This window comes from Drosophila simulans, chromosome 3R (genome assembly GCF_016746395.2).
Source record: "Drosophila simulans strain w501 chromosome 3R, Prin_Dsim_3.1, whole genome shotgun sequence".
Classification (NCBI taxonomy): domain Eukaryota; kingdom Metazoa; phylum Arthropoda; class Insecta; order Diptera; family Drosophilidae; genus Drosophila; species Drosophila simulans.
Window position 1 is genome coordinate 2,494,402 of NC_052523.2, and position 16,226 is coordinate 2,510,627.

At 43.2% G+C, this 16,226-nt stretch overlaps 2 protein-coding genes across 6 annotated transcripts; both read right to left on the reverse strand.

Moving 5' to 3' along the window:
• Nucleotides 1-236: 236 nt before the first annotated feature.
• LOC6739695 (ATP-dependent RNA helicase p62) lies at nt 237-8,645 on the reverse strand. 5 transcript variants are annotated; one of them, XM_039294439.2, is made up of 6 exons: nt 8,503-8,645; nt 7,989-8,258; nt 3,767-4,891; nt 3,447-3,685; nt 1,337-1,515; nt 237-1,179 (listed from the first exon to the last, which is right to left on the reverse strand). In XM_039294439.2, coding segments are annotated over exons 2-6 (1,752 nt in total). In that variant the 5' UTR covers nt 7,991-8,258; nt 8,503-8,645; the 3' UTR covers nt 237-972. The 5 variants fall into 5 exon arrangements, with proteins under 5 accessions (XP_039150373.1, XP_039150369.1, XP_039150368.1 ...); XM_039294435.1 differs by lacking the exon at nt 8,503-8,645 and adding an exon at nt 5,863-6,022 and having other exon boundaries at nt 7,989-8,127; XM_039294434.2 differs by lacking the exon at nt 8,503-8,645 and having other exon boundaries at nt 7,989-8,476.
• Nucleotides 8,646-10,295: 1,650 nt separating this feature from the next.
• LOC6726909 (hatching enzyme 1.2) lies at nt 10,296-11,764 on the reverse strand. The gene is made up of 2 exons (XM_002102275.4): nt 11,423-11,764; nt 10,296-11,180 (listed from the first exon to the last, which is right to left on the reverse strand). Exons 1-2 carry the CDS (start codon nt 11,673-11,675, stop codon nt 10,375-10,377), a joined length of 1,059 nt encoding a protein of 352 aa, XP_002102311.1. The 5' UTR covers nt 11,676-11,764; the 3' UTR covers nt 10,296-10,374.
• Between the last annotated feature and the right edge of the window lie 4,462 nt (nt 11,765-16,226).

Consider the following 16,226-nt stretch of genomic DNA (forward strand, 5'->3'; position numbering starts at 1 on the left):
CAACTCTGGTATTCCCACCCTGGAGGACAGCAGCTCTTATCTGGATTTTTGATGGAGTGAGGGCATCGCTGGTGACACTGCCAGGAGCTCGCACTTAATGATGTCTGCGAAAATATTGCTGCCATCACGATTATTTTACACCCGCAACCTTTCATGGGAAATGGCATTCCTTTGTGGGACCCAGTCGCTTACAATTCAGTTGAGCTGAATGCATAAAACAGAAGCTTCGTTGTTGGTTTAGGTTGTAATAGGTATACACACACTTTATTTTTTCCGAAAAATTAAATTGAAAGTGAGAAGTTCTCATCTTGTACATACAGTTTGTTTTTCTTTTGTATTAGTGTCAGTAGTTAATGCGATTTCCCGTTTGCTTTGTTCGCTCTACACATTCTTGTTCTCGTGTTGAGCCATAAAAGGTATCCAAAAGTTAATTTTCCAAAAGTAATTTGAAGAATTTATTTATCAAACAAAGGTCGCTCGTCAGGTCAGCCTTTGTTCATTGTCATCAAGACGGGACAGACGGGAATGATCCTTACTTCCTCCTTCTCCTCCAGTACATCAATGTACTCCTCGCGCTTCGATTTCCTTTGCTTTTAGTTAGTGATACGTTGCGTTAAATTAAGAAATTATCACATGATATTTGAAAATTGGTTTTGCGTTTAAGTAAAGAGTGTTTTTGATGTTCTCAATTGGATTGTGTTGTACCGACCTCGCGGTCAGCGTCAAATAACTTACAAATCATTTAAACATAAATTCGCTATGTTCAAATAGCTCGCTTTTTGTAGTGTTTCATTAATCAGGGAGTCTGAATTTAGGTCTAAAAATAACCGTCGGCGGTTTGGTGAAAGTAGTACGAATTCTTAAACTTAAGCTATGAACTTAATTTAACTTAGGACCTAGTGCGGTTTAGTTTAGCTACTGAAATCTCCTGTTCCTATAGCTTCTATTACTGCTCATCTAAGTGTCCGCGATCTAGTCGAAGCGCGAGTGTCTGCCTTCGCCGCCGCCGCCGCCGCCACCACCGCCTCCTCCGAAGCCGCGTCCGTTGCTCAGGCTGCCCTTCTTGAAGCCGCCGCCGCCGAAGCGACCGCCGCCGCCACCGCCTCCATAACGGGAGCGTCCGCCGCCACCGTCGTAGCGCGAGTTGCGGGCCAGATTTTCCAGGGCAGGATTGATTTCCTGAGAAAGAAATAAGAAACCATCAGAATTGTGTTTACCTCACAGGGTCAGTATCAAAAAAGAGCAGTAAATCGATGTGGTAAAGGGATCTAAAGGGATCAAACCAGATTTTACTGCCCAATTGGTGTTTTAACCTGATCCCGCGCTAAGAACTCACCTGATTAGCTTCTCGGAGGACGTCGACCAGCGCCTTGGCTTGCTTGGCATTGTTCTTGGTGAAGAAGGCGAAGGAGGTGCCCTTTGTGTTGGATCGTCCTGTGCGACCGATGCGATGGATGTAGTCCTCGCTGTTTTGCGGGTAGTCAAAGTTGATGACATACTTGATGCCGTCCACGTCTACAGGTGTCCGGGGAAAAGAGAAGGCGCACAGATTAGTTTCGAGCTCCGGGCTGTGTTCTTACTAAATTGGGGTGTATTTTTTAATTGACGAACAGTTTTCAAATTGCCAAATGATTTTCCGCTATGCGCGCTCGCTTGCAACAATTTTTAGCGTTTTTCCGAGATGTCTTGAACACTTTGAACACACTTGTCTTTTCTTTTGTTTTTATTTTTTTTATACTTTAGCATACTATTGAGTCTATGGTATTTTGTTTTGTGGGTTGTTTGTTTTTTTTTTTTTAGAGAAAAAAAGAAAATGTTTCAAAATGTACGTTACCTTCTTGGTGCTATAAATTGTTTCACTCAATTTTCTCTCAATCAAAATCTCTGATTGGCGGCGCGCAGCTCGTGGTCCAAACTCTCCCCAGAAACAGCAAGGTAGCGATCTCGATCGCACGGCGAAGCGGAGAGTTTGTTGCATTGAGCCGCGTGCGCCTCTGACTAAGCTCTCTTCTCACATGGACCATTTTGGAGATGACCACCGAGAGGAGACACGACCATTATATAAAGATTGAACTTTTTGGGAGGATTAACAACAACAAGCGGGCCGCCTTTTCGTCCAGGAGCAGTGGGCTTAACCGATGCGGCGGCAAACGCGGTCAGTGGGTGGTGGTAGTGAGCTTTTGGGAGGACGCAGCACCCAGCAGCAGCATCTTCGTCTGGATCCTCGAAAGCACACACATCATCCATCTCCGGATGGATCTTCTCGTCCTCACTCTGGTTCAAGCAAATGTCAGGTGTTCTTATTTGGGAGTGTGGTTTGTGTTGTGGGTGGTGGTGTCAATGTGCTATTTCTTGCTTGCTTTGCTTTGGCTTTTGCTGTGGCTGTTGCTGTCGACTTGGTGCATGTCCAATTCTAGTGCTTTCTCAAGGGCCAGGCCACCCCGTCAATACTTTGCACGCCGCCTTCCGCCATCCACTGCTGAGGAAAAAGCTGGCTCTCTGATGGTTCGGTTCAGTTGTTGTTGTTGGATCTTGATTGGTTGATTGGTAGATGGTTTTTGGTTGGTAGATGGTAGTCTTTGGTCGCAAAAACGTATCATATCATATCATATCATTTCACTCTTTCTCAACAAAAAGTCGGGGACTGCAGAGGCCACATATGATGCATGATGTTGGGGATATTCGATATTCGTGTCTCTCGACCGTCTGAATCTGAGAACTTTCATCGGTCCTTTTGCGCAAGATATCACACACAGGGTGTGCTATCATCATATATCATAACAGATCTGATTCTGATGTTGGCAAAAGTCGCTCAAGTCACGAGTGTTCGCAGTGGTCGCCGCTCATTCATTATCCTCCCCATCATACTACCAAAATCGGCCTCTGTAAACGAGAAAGAAACAAGAAAGAGAGAGAGAGAGGGGAGAGAGAGAAAGAGGCAGAGAGACACGCACAAAGACAAAAGTTGCGTAACAGGTACACCGAAGTGCATATGGATCATACGATCATACGCATTTCATACATTATTTTAGCAGGGGTTGGGCCGGGTGTTGCAGGTGGGGACGGGTTGCAGGTCAGGGTCAGGGGTGGGGTAAAAGTTCAAGTTGATTATTCGATTTCGGCATTTGACTTATGTCTAAAAAAAACTGTTTCTGAGTTGGCGCGCTCGCTAGATGTGGGTAGATACCGGGATATATCATTAAGTGCGGTTAGGGGGTTCGGGTGGTGGGTAGGTTTACGGATAAGATTAGGTTCTGCTCGCATGTAGTGGGTGCGTGTAATGATGCTGGGTGATCGTTAGGTGCGGTGTTCTCTGGTGGTAGTGATGGTATGTAAGCAATGGCCCTAGCAAGTGTGACCTTATCGCTAAGCAGGCCCATCCAAATCATTCGCCTCTGGCCGCAAACTACGGTGTGTATTCTACGCCGCTGCGAGAGCAAACTTACCCAGTCCACGGGCCGCCACATCGGTGGCCACCAGGATGTTGGACTTGCCCGAGCGGAACTCACGGAGCACAAAGTCTCGTTCTGATTGCGACTTGTCGCCGTGAATAGCTCCACAACGGACGCCGAAGCTGCGGATGAAGCGCACCAGGTTGTCCACGCGTCGCTTTGTCTCCACGAATATGATGATCTTGCCGGGGCTCTCGCTGGTGTCGTAGATGTCTGACAGGAGGGTCTTCAATCTGTATTGATAGGAAAAAATATTAAATTAATACATTCTAGAAACTTCTCTAAATTCTAGTATCAATTAGGCAATTACTTACTTCTCCTCCTTGCTGAACTCGTCACAAACGTCCACCACTTGGCGGATGTTGTGGTTGGCGGACAGCTCCAGCGATCCAATGTTGATCTGGATGTAGTTGCCCAAAAAGTCCTCGGCAAGCTGCTTGACCTCTTTGGGCCAGGTTGCACTCCACATGAGCGTCTGTCGGTCGGGCCGGATCTGTGAGACGATCTTCCTGATCTGAGGCTCGAAGCCCATGTCCAACATGCGATCGGCCTCGTCCAGCACCAAGTAGGTGCAACGCTTCAGGTTAGTAGAGCCGGCGGAGAGGAAATCAATAAGACGTCCGGGTGTGGCAATGACGATCTCGCAGCCGCGCTGCAGATCCCGCATTTGGCCGCCCTTCGGGGCGCCGCCGAAGACGCAGGTGTTGCGCACATACGACGAGGAACCGAATTCGGTGGCCACCTGCTGGATCTGTTGGGCCAGCTCCCGAGTGGGGGCCAGCACGAGGGCGATAGGTCCGTCGCCCCTCTGCAGCGGCTGCTGGTTGTTGATGTGCACAATAGCGGGCAGGATGTAGCCCAGGGTCTTGCCGGATCCCGTCTTGGCAATGCCGACGAAGTTCGAGCCACTCATGGCGATAGGCCAGCCCTGCGCTTGGATAGCGGTGGGCGCCTTGTAGCCCTGTCGGCGGATCTCCTTCATGACGTAGTCGGGCAGATGGACCTCGGAGAAGTCCTGGATGGGGTTCGGCACCTGTCCGCGCACGGTGATCTCCTGCTCTTCGCGATACCTCTGAACTTCGTAGGGCGATCGGTTGGCTACGTTGGGGTGCTCCTGGTAAAAGTTCTTCTTGAAGGGAGCCAGGTTGGAGAAGTCGACCGGACGCATGGGGAGGTCTTGGCTGCCGCCGCCGCCTCCTCCTCGGCGATCCCCGAATCCACCACCACCTCCGAATCGGTTGCCGCCTCCGCGGTCATCGCGTCGCTTCTCGATGCGTCCATTCCTTACGCCGTGGTAATCGCCACCGCCACCTCCTCCACCGCCGCCGCCTCCCCCGAAGCGATTGCCTCCGCCGCCGCCTCCTCGCCGGTCATCGCCGCCTCGATCGCCTCCGCGACCGCCACGTCCACTGTGACCAAAGTCGCGATCGTGTGGTGCCCTGGGGAATAACAGAGGAAGATCGATGAGTATCTAAGTATGCTGAAGTGAAAAGGAATGCTCAAGAAAAGAAATCTCACATCATCATCATCTTGCAGCTTATTTGAACTTAAGGTAGCTTGCAGTTTCTTGTAATGCTTTGATCTTTGACCACCAATTTATCTTGATGCTATATGTTAGTCGAAATAAAAAAAATTAAATTAGTGGTATCACAAGTGATTTTCCCATAAACTATAAAGAATTCACGCGTACCCTGCGTGCCTTTTTGTATTGTATTCCATTCTAGATCTAAGTTATTCAATAACTTTTACTTTGGCAAAATGAATGGTTGCGATGGTAATTGGCTTTGGTTAAGGCAAATGAATACGATAGCTATGAGAAATTTGAGCAATGAGGTTACATTTCTGCCAAGGAAAGTAATTTAATTCGAATATGCTTAACTTGCATTACCGAAATTTACCGGGTGTCAAGTATCAAAAGGGCCTTTTGCTTATTCATGGAAATAAAACGACTTCGCTTTATTATTTCGCTGCCGCGAATTCTGTGAAATCTTTAAGAAAATATTCCACTTTGAGCTTTGTAAAAGAATTTCGCTAAAATTTGTTCTTTTTAAAATCGAATTTGGGTTTTGTTGTAGAATTAAGACACTCCACTTTATTATTACAAATGTGATAGTTTTCTCACAAAACCTTTAAAGTCGAACGAATATTGCTGATTTTTGTAAGGTCTCTTTGCAATTTGGCGTTGTACATTTGTATAATCAATTCCTCCTTATCTGCCATCTAAAATGAAACTTTGTGGCATAAATTTGGCTACTCCGGTATTTTCCCTTAAAAAAAAGAGACCTTCGAGAATTAAACCATGCTTAACTGGGCTCAATTTTTCCGGCTCGGCGTAGACAGCTGCACTTTCTTTTCTTAAGTATTTCTTTGGCAGAAAATTGGGGAAAAAGAAACGAGTGACTTGGCTTACTTTGCTCGCATGCTGCCGTTTCTAGACGTCTGCCAGTTGGGACTTGGATTTCAACTGCGACTGGGCGACTTGGCTTGGAAGGTAAGACTTCGCTTTTCGATTTCTTTCGACGCTGCTAAACAGCTGACATGGAGTTGTGCTGTGCTACAACCGCAATAAACTTAAATAAAACTAATTGCGTGTTAGGGAAATTAAATAAATTTCGAATAATGCAAACAGTAAGGCAAATTTGATTGACAACAACATGCAATTCGAGCAGGGTTACTATTTACCGCCCACCCTTCACCCTTCCCACCGATTTTCCACCCCAGTTTACCAGCCCCTAAATGCTCAACTAAACTAAACAGCCCCTCGTACAAAGCCCTGTGTTTATTGCTCTGGCATTAATCAACCCGGGGCAGTTCCAGTTCCAGTTCTAGTCAGATCTGGCGAAGGTACCGACCTGTATATGTTAGCACTTTGCAATAATTAGGGAAAAATAATATAAACTCTGCGGAGGGTAGTTACAATATGCTAATAAATAATGCAAGACTAAGTTGGATGATAATATATAAAACGAAATTTACAACATAATTAATGTTTATTGTGTTACGAACTAGCTTCTGCTTTACTTCGTACGTAGCTCCATTTTCGTGATCCTAGTGGGCATCACTATGGGGTGCACCATGCAAGTCAACCCCGATCCAGGCCCACGTTTGCTTGTCTATTGCTCTGTCAATTTGGAACACCCCGTGCCGCCCAAACGTCTATTTGTAGGACCCACTGGCACGCTAGCATTTGTGCCCAACTAGCGGAGCGGAACGCTCTGAACATTTATGAGACAGCCAAATGTCTTGCCCCTAGTTTCGAGGGGGCAAACAGCCGGCGGGGAGCGGAGGGAACAGTCCCTGGGGGCACCTCTGACTTTCTGTGTGTCTACCTGTCGCTTTTTGACATGCGAAAAGACGAATCGCGCGCTCGCCAAAGGGGAGCTCCTCATCATAATCAATTGGCGTCATTTGACATTTTAGACTAATGGGGCCGTTTATGTGATGGCGTAGTTCACGAACTGGGTTACTATTACCATTCAATGTTTGTTACTTGAGTTTTTATCAATATTATAGTATAACTTTCTAATAAATCATTCATCATTTTCATTGCATAACAAGCATGGTACATGATAAATAAACATAAACAGAGCGCAGCAAAAGAGATAAAATTATCGCTAAAATGCATTTTAGATCAGCTATAAATTAAATGTATGTGCTTGGAACCTTTAATTAGTGTAGAGAAAATTTAAAGTAAAAGAATAACCTTACTTTTCCCCAACATTGTGCTCAGTATACAGAATTCAACTCAAAGTAAATTAATAATTATATATTTCAAAGTATTTATGTATTAGTATACCAAACAAAGCAAACCGTTATCCCCATTCACTTCCCAAATTAAGCATAGTAAGTATAAATATGGTTACGTAGTTTAAGTAGATGTTAAGTATAAAATAATTGCCAATACCAAAAACATCGCGATATCTCTACAAAACCTCGTGTGAGCGAGGGAAAGAGCGTGATTGAAAGGCATGCTGGCGAGTGAGCAGGACGGCGCTAGTCAGTGACAGCCGCCGACTGTTATACGAGCGCACACACTCGCCGAACTGTTATACGAGCACGCGAAAATGCCGCCGTCAACAGGCATTCACGCACACAAGCAAGTCCCAATGTGCCGCTGTGTGAGTGCGCGTGTTCGTGTTCGGGGCATACAGACAAATTAAAACGCTATAAAAAAGCAAACGAAGCAAGAACACGTTTCACAAATCAGGCAAATTCTTTTTATGACGTGCGCTGTCGTTCTTGTTGCTTTTGCTATTCCTTTGCGGATCTGCGGGGGCAAACACAAAGCAAAAAGAAAAAAAACAACAAATGGCTGAAAACCTCACCTCGGCCTGTCAAATTTTAGCAAACCATGTGTTTTTCTCTCTCCCCAAACTCACTCTCTTTCGCTCACACTAATTACTCATCACCTCGCTTCGTAGGTGTACAGAAAAAAATAAAAAAAAAAAAAAAAGGAAAGGCACGAAGGGTGATAAAATGGCGACAGCGAGTGGAAAAAACCAACGCATTTCATAAGAAATCTTGCGGCGTACTCACATTATTCCTTCAATTTTGATTTCCTCTGTTCTCTCGTCGGGATCGTTGAAAAGCGATTTCCTCGTCCTCGTCCGCTGCTCTGCTTTCGGGATGGAATCTACGTAGTCGTCTGGATCTGGTTTCGAGCTGTTTCGAAACGCACGCTGCGACTGAACTTGGAGACTACTATATGTGCTTGGGAACAGTATTGTCTCGCGATTCCTGCGACTCCCGGGGAACTGTTGTCGGTGTTCGGTGCAGAGCGAAGAAGAAGAAGCGAAAGTGCCGCTGCTGCTGGCGGTGGAGAAAAGAAAATGGCGACGTTGCGTTATACATTTCTCGGAACTCGGGCCACTTCTCGGGGAAATCAATAGCAGGTTGCCCCAGCCGCATGCGGCCGGTCTGGGCGTTGAGCCGCCCACCCGGGGGGCTATGTATTGCACTAGCTTAAGCATTTTCCCGAAGTATTAGCCACAATGCGCTTATGCTAATGGCGAATTTATCCTACGCAGCGCGACATCCGCGCGTGTCTTACCTAACCTCGTCCAAAATTAGAGTGACCCTAGATGGAGGGGATAAATCAGTCGTAATATTGGTGTGACCGCAGCGGGTGCGCAAGAAAACGTCTATTAGAGTGACCACCTCGTTGCGAGTCTATCGATAGTCAGCTGAATGCGGTGCCCGCTAAGTTTTTAATATTCAAGATTCTGCTGAAACGAACTTAAAATGTATCTCGTCATCGGTCCGTACTCCTAATCTTGAAAATGATTAAATTTCCCAGCCTACCAAAAAGTAATTCGTGCGGAGATTAGTAAATATTCCTTAAAATATTGTGGATAAAACAATTTTCGGTGTTCAGCATTTAGCAAAGACTCACCCCATTTGTCGTTTTTTGAATGTTTTGTATTAAACATAAAAGCGCAAATATCGCATTTTGCTTACTAATTGTTTTAAGAATTGATTTCTATTATTAATTATTTAAATATAATGTTGAATCAATACTCTGAAAGAAAATATAAAACCTATTTAAAAAAATATCTAAAATCAGCATAAAATAAAATATTGTTTATACAACAAATTTTCCATTTCTATCATTAATTTTTAAGTTTCATAGAACTACAAGTGCACATTATGGGGTTAACCATTTCAAGTATATAAAAAGTAATACTGACTAAATAAATCTGATATTTGAAACATAATTTTAATGTTAACATCTAAAAAATTAGTAAGAAAAAAATCGATAAATTCACTCGAGTTTTTTCGAACAGACAGTTCATAAATAAAAGTCGTTTCAATTGATATGACTGAAAATAGCTAAAGATAGATATTCTGCTGGAAAATAAATTGGGATCAATGGTGATCAAGTAGCCACATATATGTACATATTAACACCACTCTGCACTTATTTTTCAAAATGGCAAAAATTTGAAATTCACGGCGTTTACAAATTTACCAATTACATTACTGTACTTTATTCAATTATCTTACTACGATTTTTATAGATTTTTGTTTATATTTTATTTATATTTATTGATTTAATGATTTGACATTTTGTAAGAATTTAAAAGGTCGCTATGACTCACGCCGAAACGTCCATGTCTAATTATTTCTTTTATGTAATTCAAACTAATAAGTATCTTTATAGTCGGAAATACCCTGAAACGCATCTTGCTTCGGTTTTGTTTTACGTTTTCCCATTTCCTCTGCATTTCGATTGGTTTTTGCTCAATTTGTTAAAATAAAATATGAAAAACCGGTAAGTAAAGTGTTTCTTATTAATAAATTTATAAAAAAGCATAGCATTGCATTCCAAACGACATGATTTTGCGATAAGTCTATAAAATATGTGTACGTTTTATATTTACAAAATAAGTAAAGATAAAAATATTCAAAAATATTCAATATCATTTTTGTACGAAGCAGGTTGCAAAGATGACGGCTTTGCCAAAGTTAATTTTAAAGGATTGAAGATCGCCGGTGCTCTCAGTTTGCGGCACAGGCCCTAATTTTATGCCCATATTTGTATTTACTTATTTTTTTAAGCTCCTTCACGGTGTGAAAGATGCATAAGTGTAATCACCAAGTGACCGCATTAGTGAAAACACTACTTTATTAAGCAGTGAATTGACTGCTGTAACGGTGCACATGAGATTAATAATATTTTAAAGCACACTTATTCATCATGAAATATCTATTGTATCGTATACAAGCCCACATACATCCATCTATCTGTTACATTCTTATAATTGAACCAAGTATACCCTGCCCTGCAAGTAATGGGTATATTTAGTTAGTTTGGTGGGTGTGTCAGCCAAGAATGAATTGGTATAAAAGTCTAAGCAATAGTTTATTAAATATCAAATCAATGTGATTCATAACAAATCTCCCTATCCAGGTCCACGTCCACTTACAACCCGAGAAGGTGGCAGAAACTGCGGTACATCTTGGCCCTGCGGCCCTGCAAGCAGCCGTACAGCTCGTTGATCTTGAGGCAGTCGATCTTGCTGATGGTCTTTCGCTGCCCGATCCTAACTCCAGGTTGTAGAGGGGTCATGGTGGGCTTCTCCCCCTTCCGCTTGCTGAAGTAAAACTCGCCGTAGTGCATCACGGAGTTGTAGTCGTAGTCGAAGGCGTACTTCCCCTTCTTCTTCGACACCAGCTTGAAGTTCTTCCTAAACCGCGGCACGATGTTGTCCCAGTGGATCTTGACAAAGTTGTCCCGATCTGCTCGGGACTGTTCGTGGTATATGCCGATGGCGTGCATCAGCTCGTGCATTATTCTGCCCTCGCTGCTGAAGCAGTGGGCGCTGTTTTCGTCGGGTCCCTGGAGGGACACCACCTGCTCACCTCCTCTTCGGCCCACGTAGGACCAACATCCTTGAGGTCCTTCCAACGGCGGCTCGATCAACAGGTAGTCATCTACCTCCCCGTCGTACGGCACAAAGTGCACACACGTCAGGGAGTTGAAGGTTTTCACGGCTTGAATGATGGCCTGTCTTTCCGGATTTGCGTACCGCGGACTTATCTCGAAGGGAATCGTTCCATTGGGCCACAGTCGTTTTGGATGCCTCATTGGATTGACGCCCAGGCGCAGGGTGATGTAGGTGTACGGATCAATGGCGATGTCGCCTTGGAACAAGCGGGGCATGGTCTCCGGATCGTCGATTCCCAGATCGTCGTCACCAATGTCGGGACCGTAAGGATCGTATTCATCTGAAATGGGTTTCAAAACTATTTCAGAAACAGTAGCGTATGGTAATTAGACCTCATAATATTCCATATAAATATATACGTATCTATGTGATGTTATAAATGAAAAAATAGGATACTTTTAAAAGATTCTTCACTTTGAAGCTGACACTAGAAAAGATCTTTAGATCTTCACAACTCAAATCGAACAAAAATGCACCTAGTGATTAATAGTGATCTTGGGATAAACTGGGAGTGGAACGAACCTTCCGCCACACTGGTGAACTCATGCTCGAAGAAATCCACTCCAGCGGGATACTGGCGGACAGGGAGCTTGGCGCTTTCACTGAGCGTTGGTGCGGATAGCACCACTAGCACCACCAGCAGCACAGCCACCTGCAGCACCACTGATCCACTCAACTGAGCACACATTATAGAGCTGGGATTCGGCTTGGCTGTGACTATATTTCCATTCGATCGCTGTTTGCTCACTCTTTCCGCGCCACAATCATGCCGCATTCAAACCGAACGGCTGCACACGAAATTGGTAACTGAACCTGGCTCGATGGCCCAAGAGCTCCGGAGCCCAGGCGGCTACCAAAGTCTGCAGTCTTGGCACCTTAATTTATGCAAAATGTGCGAAAATAAAACTAAATAACGCCGACACGTTGGGCAGACGCCACGCAATCCGGCGGCGTGTAAACAAAACCCAAATCTATGCCCTCTCACTTTTTTTTTACACCCATTACTCTCTGATCAAACAGCACTAAGTCGCCTCGATGAAGCCCAGCTTAAACTCTACGAAACTCTCCGATTAAGCCCGGCTCAAACTCGGCTGGGCGCTCACGTAATTTAAGCCGAGTTAGCGGCTTTGGCCAACGACCATTCAATGATTTTCGGTAGGCCGGCCACATACTACCAAAACTCTCTTTCTGGCTGACGGAGTGCTTTCGCTTGCGAGTCGGCCTAAAGTGTAAAAATGTGCTATTTATTAAGAGGCAACAGTTTAATGAAAATCGTATATCATACATACATACATCATACATATGATGTACATATGTACATATGAGTAATAAACCAATTTATGTTTTTGCTGCAAGGGCATTGCTGCCGCGAATCTCTTTTTCAACTTATCGTTGTCGTTGGTCAGGCTCACGATGGCGCCAAAAGTTTACATACAATGAAATTCGCCAATTGATTTCCGCTTGAGCTACTTCCGGTTTTACCAAGAGCAGACTTCGAATGTAACATGCTTGGAAAATGGCCCAAACGGAACCCACAATCATTAGCTCAAATGTTAGATACATATGCTAGTTATTTTACTATTTTAATACACATTGTAATACCAATCTAAAGGTCTCATTATTGTTAAGTTGCAATTCTACCACTGTAGAACTATTATATATGTACTATTATATTCAGATCCTTTAATCAGGGTATTTAGGTATTGACCTTTTTTTCGCGTGCAAACTACTCAACTGTCTTTCTCACTGTCTGCCAGTATGCCTGGCTTTTAACTTGTTTGTGTTTGAGTTTGTATTTGAGTCTGTCTGTTTGTTGGATGGTTTTGATATGTGACACCTTGGCTGGAGCTGCACTGTGCACTTTGCACTTTGCACTTTCTGGGTCTCCAATTAGTCAGTTGGCAGCCTAAGCTGTTAACCCGGAATGGCTTATCTCCATCTGGGCGGGGCTTATTTGACAATCCATTTTAATCGGTCATCATTAATTAGGCGAAATTAGTTTTCCGTCTTAATTAGCATAACAACAACAGTGCGGGAATCTGGCTCAAACAGATCGCATCGCGATAGCCCGAATGAATTTACTTACATGTGTGGCGAATGAAGTTTGCATTTCCAAATAGCCGAGTTAATCGAGGGCTTTCGCTTTACTACAAATTATTTATTTACCAGGAAAGAGGGAAAATTAGTGTATTAGTGGAGGTAAATAATAAATTAAAGAATTACTATTTCCAGGCAATCTTACATTGTATCTAGGATGAATTACAGAAATTACAGATTATATATAATATTTAAAGCAACAGGACTCTTTTGCTCTGATTTAAATTTTAACCTTAAAGCATTCAACTTTTGAGAATGAATCTCAAGGTATGAAAATAGCTCGGAGCACTGAAGTAAAAAGTGAAAAGTCGACAGCCACATAAAATATTGATTATTCGTTTGAAAACCCTTTTGCTTCTCACGGAAAATATGCTCTGCAGTAGTTGTCTTTGTCTTGCCCGACTGACTGATTGTCAATATGGACTGTAATTGTCATATTTCATTGGCCTGCAATCGTAAACCTGTCCTTGCCCCGCCCCCTTTAGCCCACTTTCGCCCAGTTCGCCCACTTTAACCCATTGAGAGCTGTGGACTGCTGAGGGTCTGTCTTCGATTGAGTCCGCCACTTGACTTTATGTGTCAGCTGGGCAATAAAAATGCGACACCGAGTAATTTTGCGCCACACACAGGGTCTGCATTAGAAAGAGATGGGGCCAGGGAGCGAAAGAGACGGGGGCAGGGAAGAAGAGAGAGATGGCGAAAGACAGGCATCAAAGGCAAAACACAAACAATCGAAGTCGAGCGAGCCCAAAGTCAAAACCCGGCGACTAATTCAAAGTTGTCACGTAATAAAACATCGAAGAAACATCGAAGCCAAAAACAATAAGCCACAAAGGCGACAAACAATCAAAGAAATACGAAAACACCAGGAAAAAAAAAACGAAAATACTGGAAATTTGCATATTTTTTCGAGGCAAAGACAGCCGGCAACCATCGAGGGCGACAAGAAATTTAACAAAGTACAAATTGTTATTTGATTTGATTACATAATGACGCCACACATACCCCATCATCTGCCTTTTGCAATTTGCCTTTGTTTCTGTTTTGGTTTCTGTTTCTGTTTTCATTCAGCCCCTCGAATGTTTTGGTTTTCGCCTCACATCGGTTTATTTTGACACCAAAAACTGATATCTCCAATTAGATTTGCAGCTGAATTAATTGAATTGCATTAAGGCGGCTTCGGTGATTTGTGGCCGAGTTGATAGCAACAACGACTGCATTAATCTGCATAATAGAAAGATAATAATTGCCGCTTGCAAAGCGGCTTAAACGGAAATGGAATGGATTTCTTGGTGGGATCTGCGGAATATTCACAACACGGATTTTTTTGTGGCGTATTAATTATAATGCTCGCTGAAAGGAAACTTTCCCGCCCTTTGTTTCATTCTTTTGCGCTTAATAAAGCGGAAGTGCGAAACTTTTTTATCAAGATTTCCACCGCATGGAAAACTTTTAATTCCGCTAATGTCGATTTCGAGATGCTGAAACTTACTGTGGGCGCGTGGGCGGCTCCTGATTTCCCACACAAACGCATATTAATTCCTTCCTAGGCGGACGAGGAAAATCGTTGGCCTAAGACGGCTTAACTGTGGGTAAAAAGAATGCCGGGAAAACTTCGATCAACAATGATGACAACTTAATATTCGACTTGGACTTCCTTTGTGGAATGCTGAGTGGGAAATGTATTCAATCCCGTTAAGTAATTAGAAATAATGGAGCTACACAGCACTCTAATAAAGACGGATTTGAAAATTATTATCAATAATTTTTATTTGCCTATTTTTAAATTAGAACAACATTTCGACGCATATTTATAAAACAAGCCATACAATTAATCAACTATAATTTTGTATTAAAAATTCATACTTTAATTCTTTACTTTACAATTTACTTTATTTTTCAATACTGGTCACAGTTTTCATGCGAATTTTGAAGTGTAAAGAGTATGGAAAGAGTATTGCTTATAACAACGAGATACCGATACTTTAATAATACTGAGGGAATAACTGAATAAATAATAATTTATTAAATAATACTTAACATCTTTTTGTATACAAAGCTGTACATTTTTGTAATTTCAATGTGATATATTTCATTTTATGACTTTTTACGATTTTCCATGGTAGCTGCGATACATTTGTGGTGATTTTTGTAGTTTGCTGACATATGATGGCACTTGAAGGGCGCCTCGGCTTTCTGCATTTTTGTGGCTCTGGTTTTTCAGCAACTATTGCAAACATTGCCATGGCTCCTCGCCTCCCCCGTCGTTTTTTCCTGCCAGATTCGATTCGGCAAATAAAAAAGAAACGCTGTCGTAGGCATTTCCTGAAGTATGCAAATCGGTTTCAGCGCGGTAAACTGCGAATGCCAAGTGAATGCGATAAATAAATAAAACAATAAGCGAAAAAAATAGCACATCAAAAATTCAAGGATTTGCATATTGCCAGGAAGGAGAAGCGGTACTGGGAAAAATTAAAGTTTGATCAAGTATTTACTATTCTTGTACATGATATCAATTTTAACACCTTCGTTAAGCGCACATGTTTTGGTGATAAATAGTTGTACGTAGATTAGTGTTGAATAAGGCACATTGCACATCTACATATAATGGTCGAACAACTTTAGGACCTGAACAAAATGAAGTTTAATAGAATCCAACAAAAATAGTAAACACTTATTGTTGTCAAGTAGAGATTTGTTGTTGTAGCTTGAAATTAATTTTCCGAGTGTGTCGCCAGATCTTTTAGTTGCTTGCGTGGCAATTATAAATTATTCACATTGCTAAATTTTTATCATATCAATGTGAGAGTTGCCTGCTGTCCCCAGGGGCTCTGCCACTGACTCCCAGTATCTGAATCTGACTCTGACTCTGTCCTGTCCGTCCTATCCCCCCTCCCTCCTCTGCCACCTTTCCTCTGGGGCGGCACGCAAAGTTCATTTAGATGCATGCCCCCAGATAGACGGGCAGCCATCCATTGCTCCGCCCACTTCGTTGCCCACTTTTAGGCAAATTGCTTGAAATTGTTTGTAGGCCGCAGGGCCGGCAAATCGCCAACTGCTTGAGTCGGAAATTAAAAGCAGCACTTGAGCAGCAGCCCCCGGAACCCCTTCTCCAGTCACCCAAGCCCGGCCACCCTACAACCTCCAGCCAACACCCGACACTCCGATTCACCCGGCTATATGCTATATCTGGCAAATGAATCAGACCTAACCAGGCTGACACCCCGAA

Excerpts from the sequence above, each read along its gene's own strand:
- LOC6739695 (XM_039294434.2), bottom strand. The coding sequence starts at position 8,422 with ATGCTTAAGCTAGTGCAATACATAGCCCCCCGGGTGGGCGGCTCAACG. Across the intron at positions 3,686-3,766 it reads GAGTTCAGCAAGGAGGAGAA|ATTGAAGACCCTCCTGTCAG; the intron begins GTAAGTAATTGC and ends CTATCAATACAG. Across the intron at positions 1,516-3,446 it reads TGTGGCGGCCCGTGGACTGG|ACGTGGACGGCATCAAGTAT; the intron begins GTAAGTTTGCTC and ends GGACACCTGTAG.
- LOC6726909 (XM_002102275.4), bottom strand. The coding sequence starts at position 11,675 with ATGCGGCATGATTGTGGCGCGGAAAGAGTGAGCAAACAGCGATCGAAT. Across the intron at positions 11,181-11,422 it reads GTTCACCAGTGTGGCGGAAG|ATGAATACGATCCTTACGGT; the intron begins GTTCGTTCCACT and ends AACCCATTTCAG.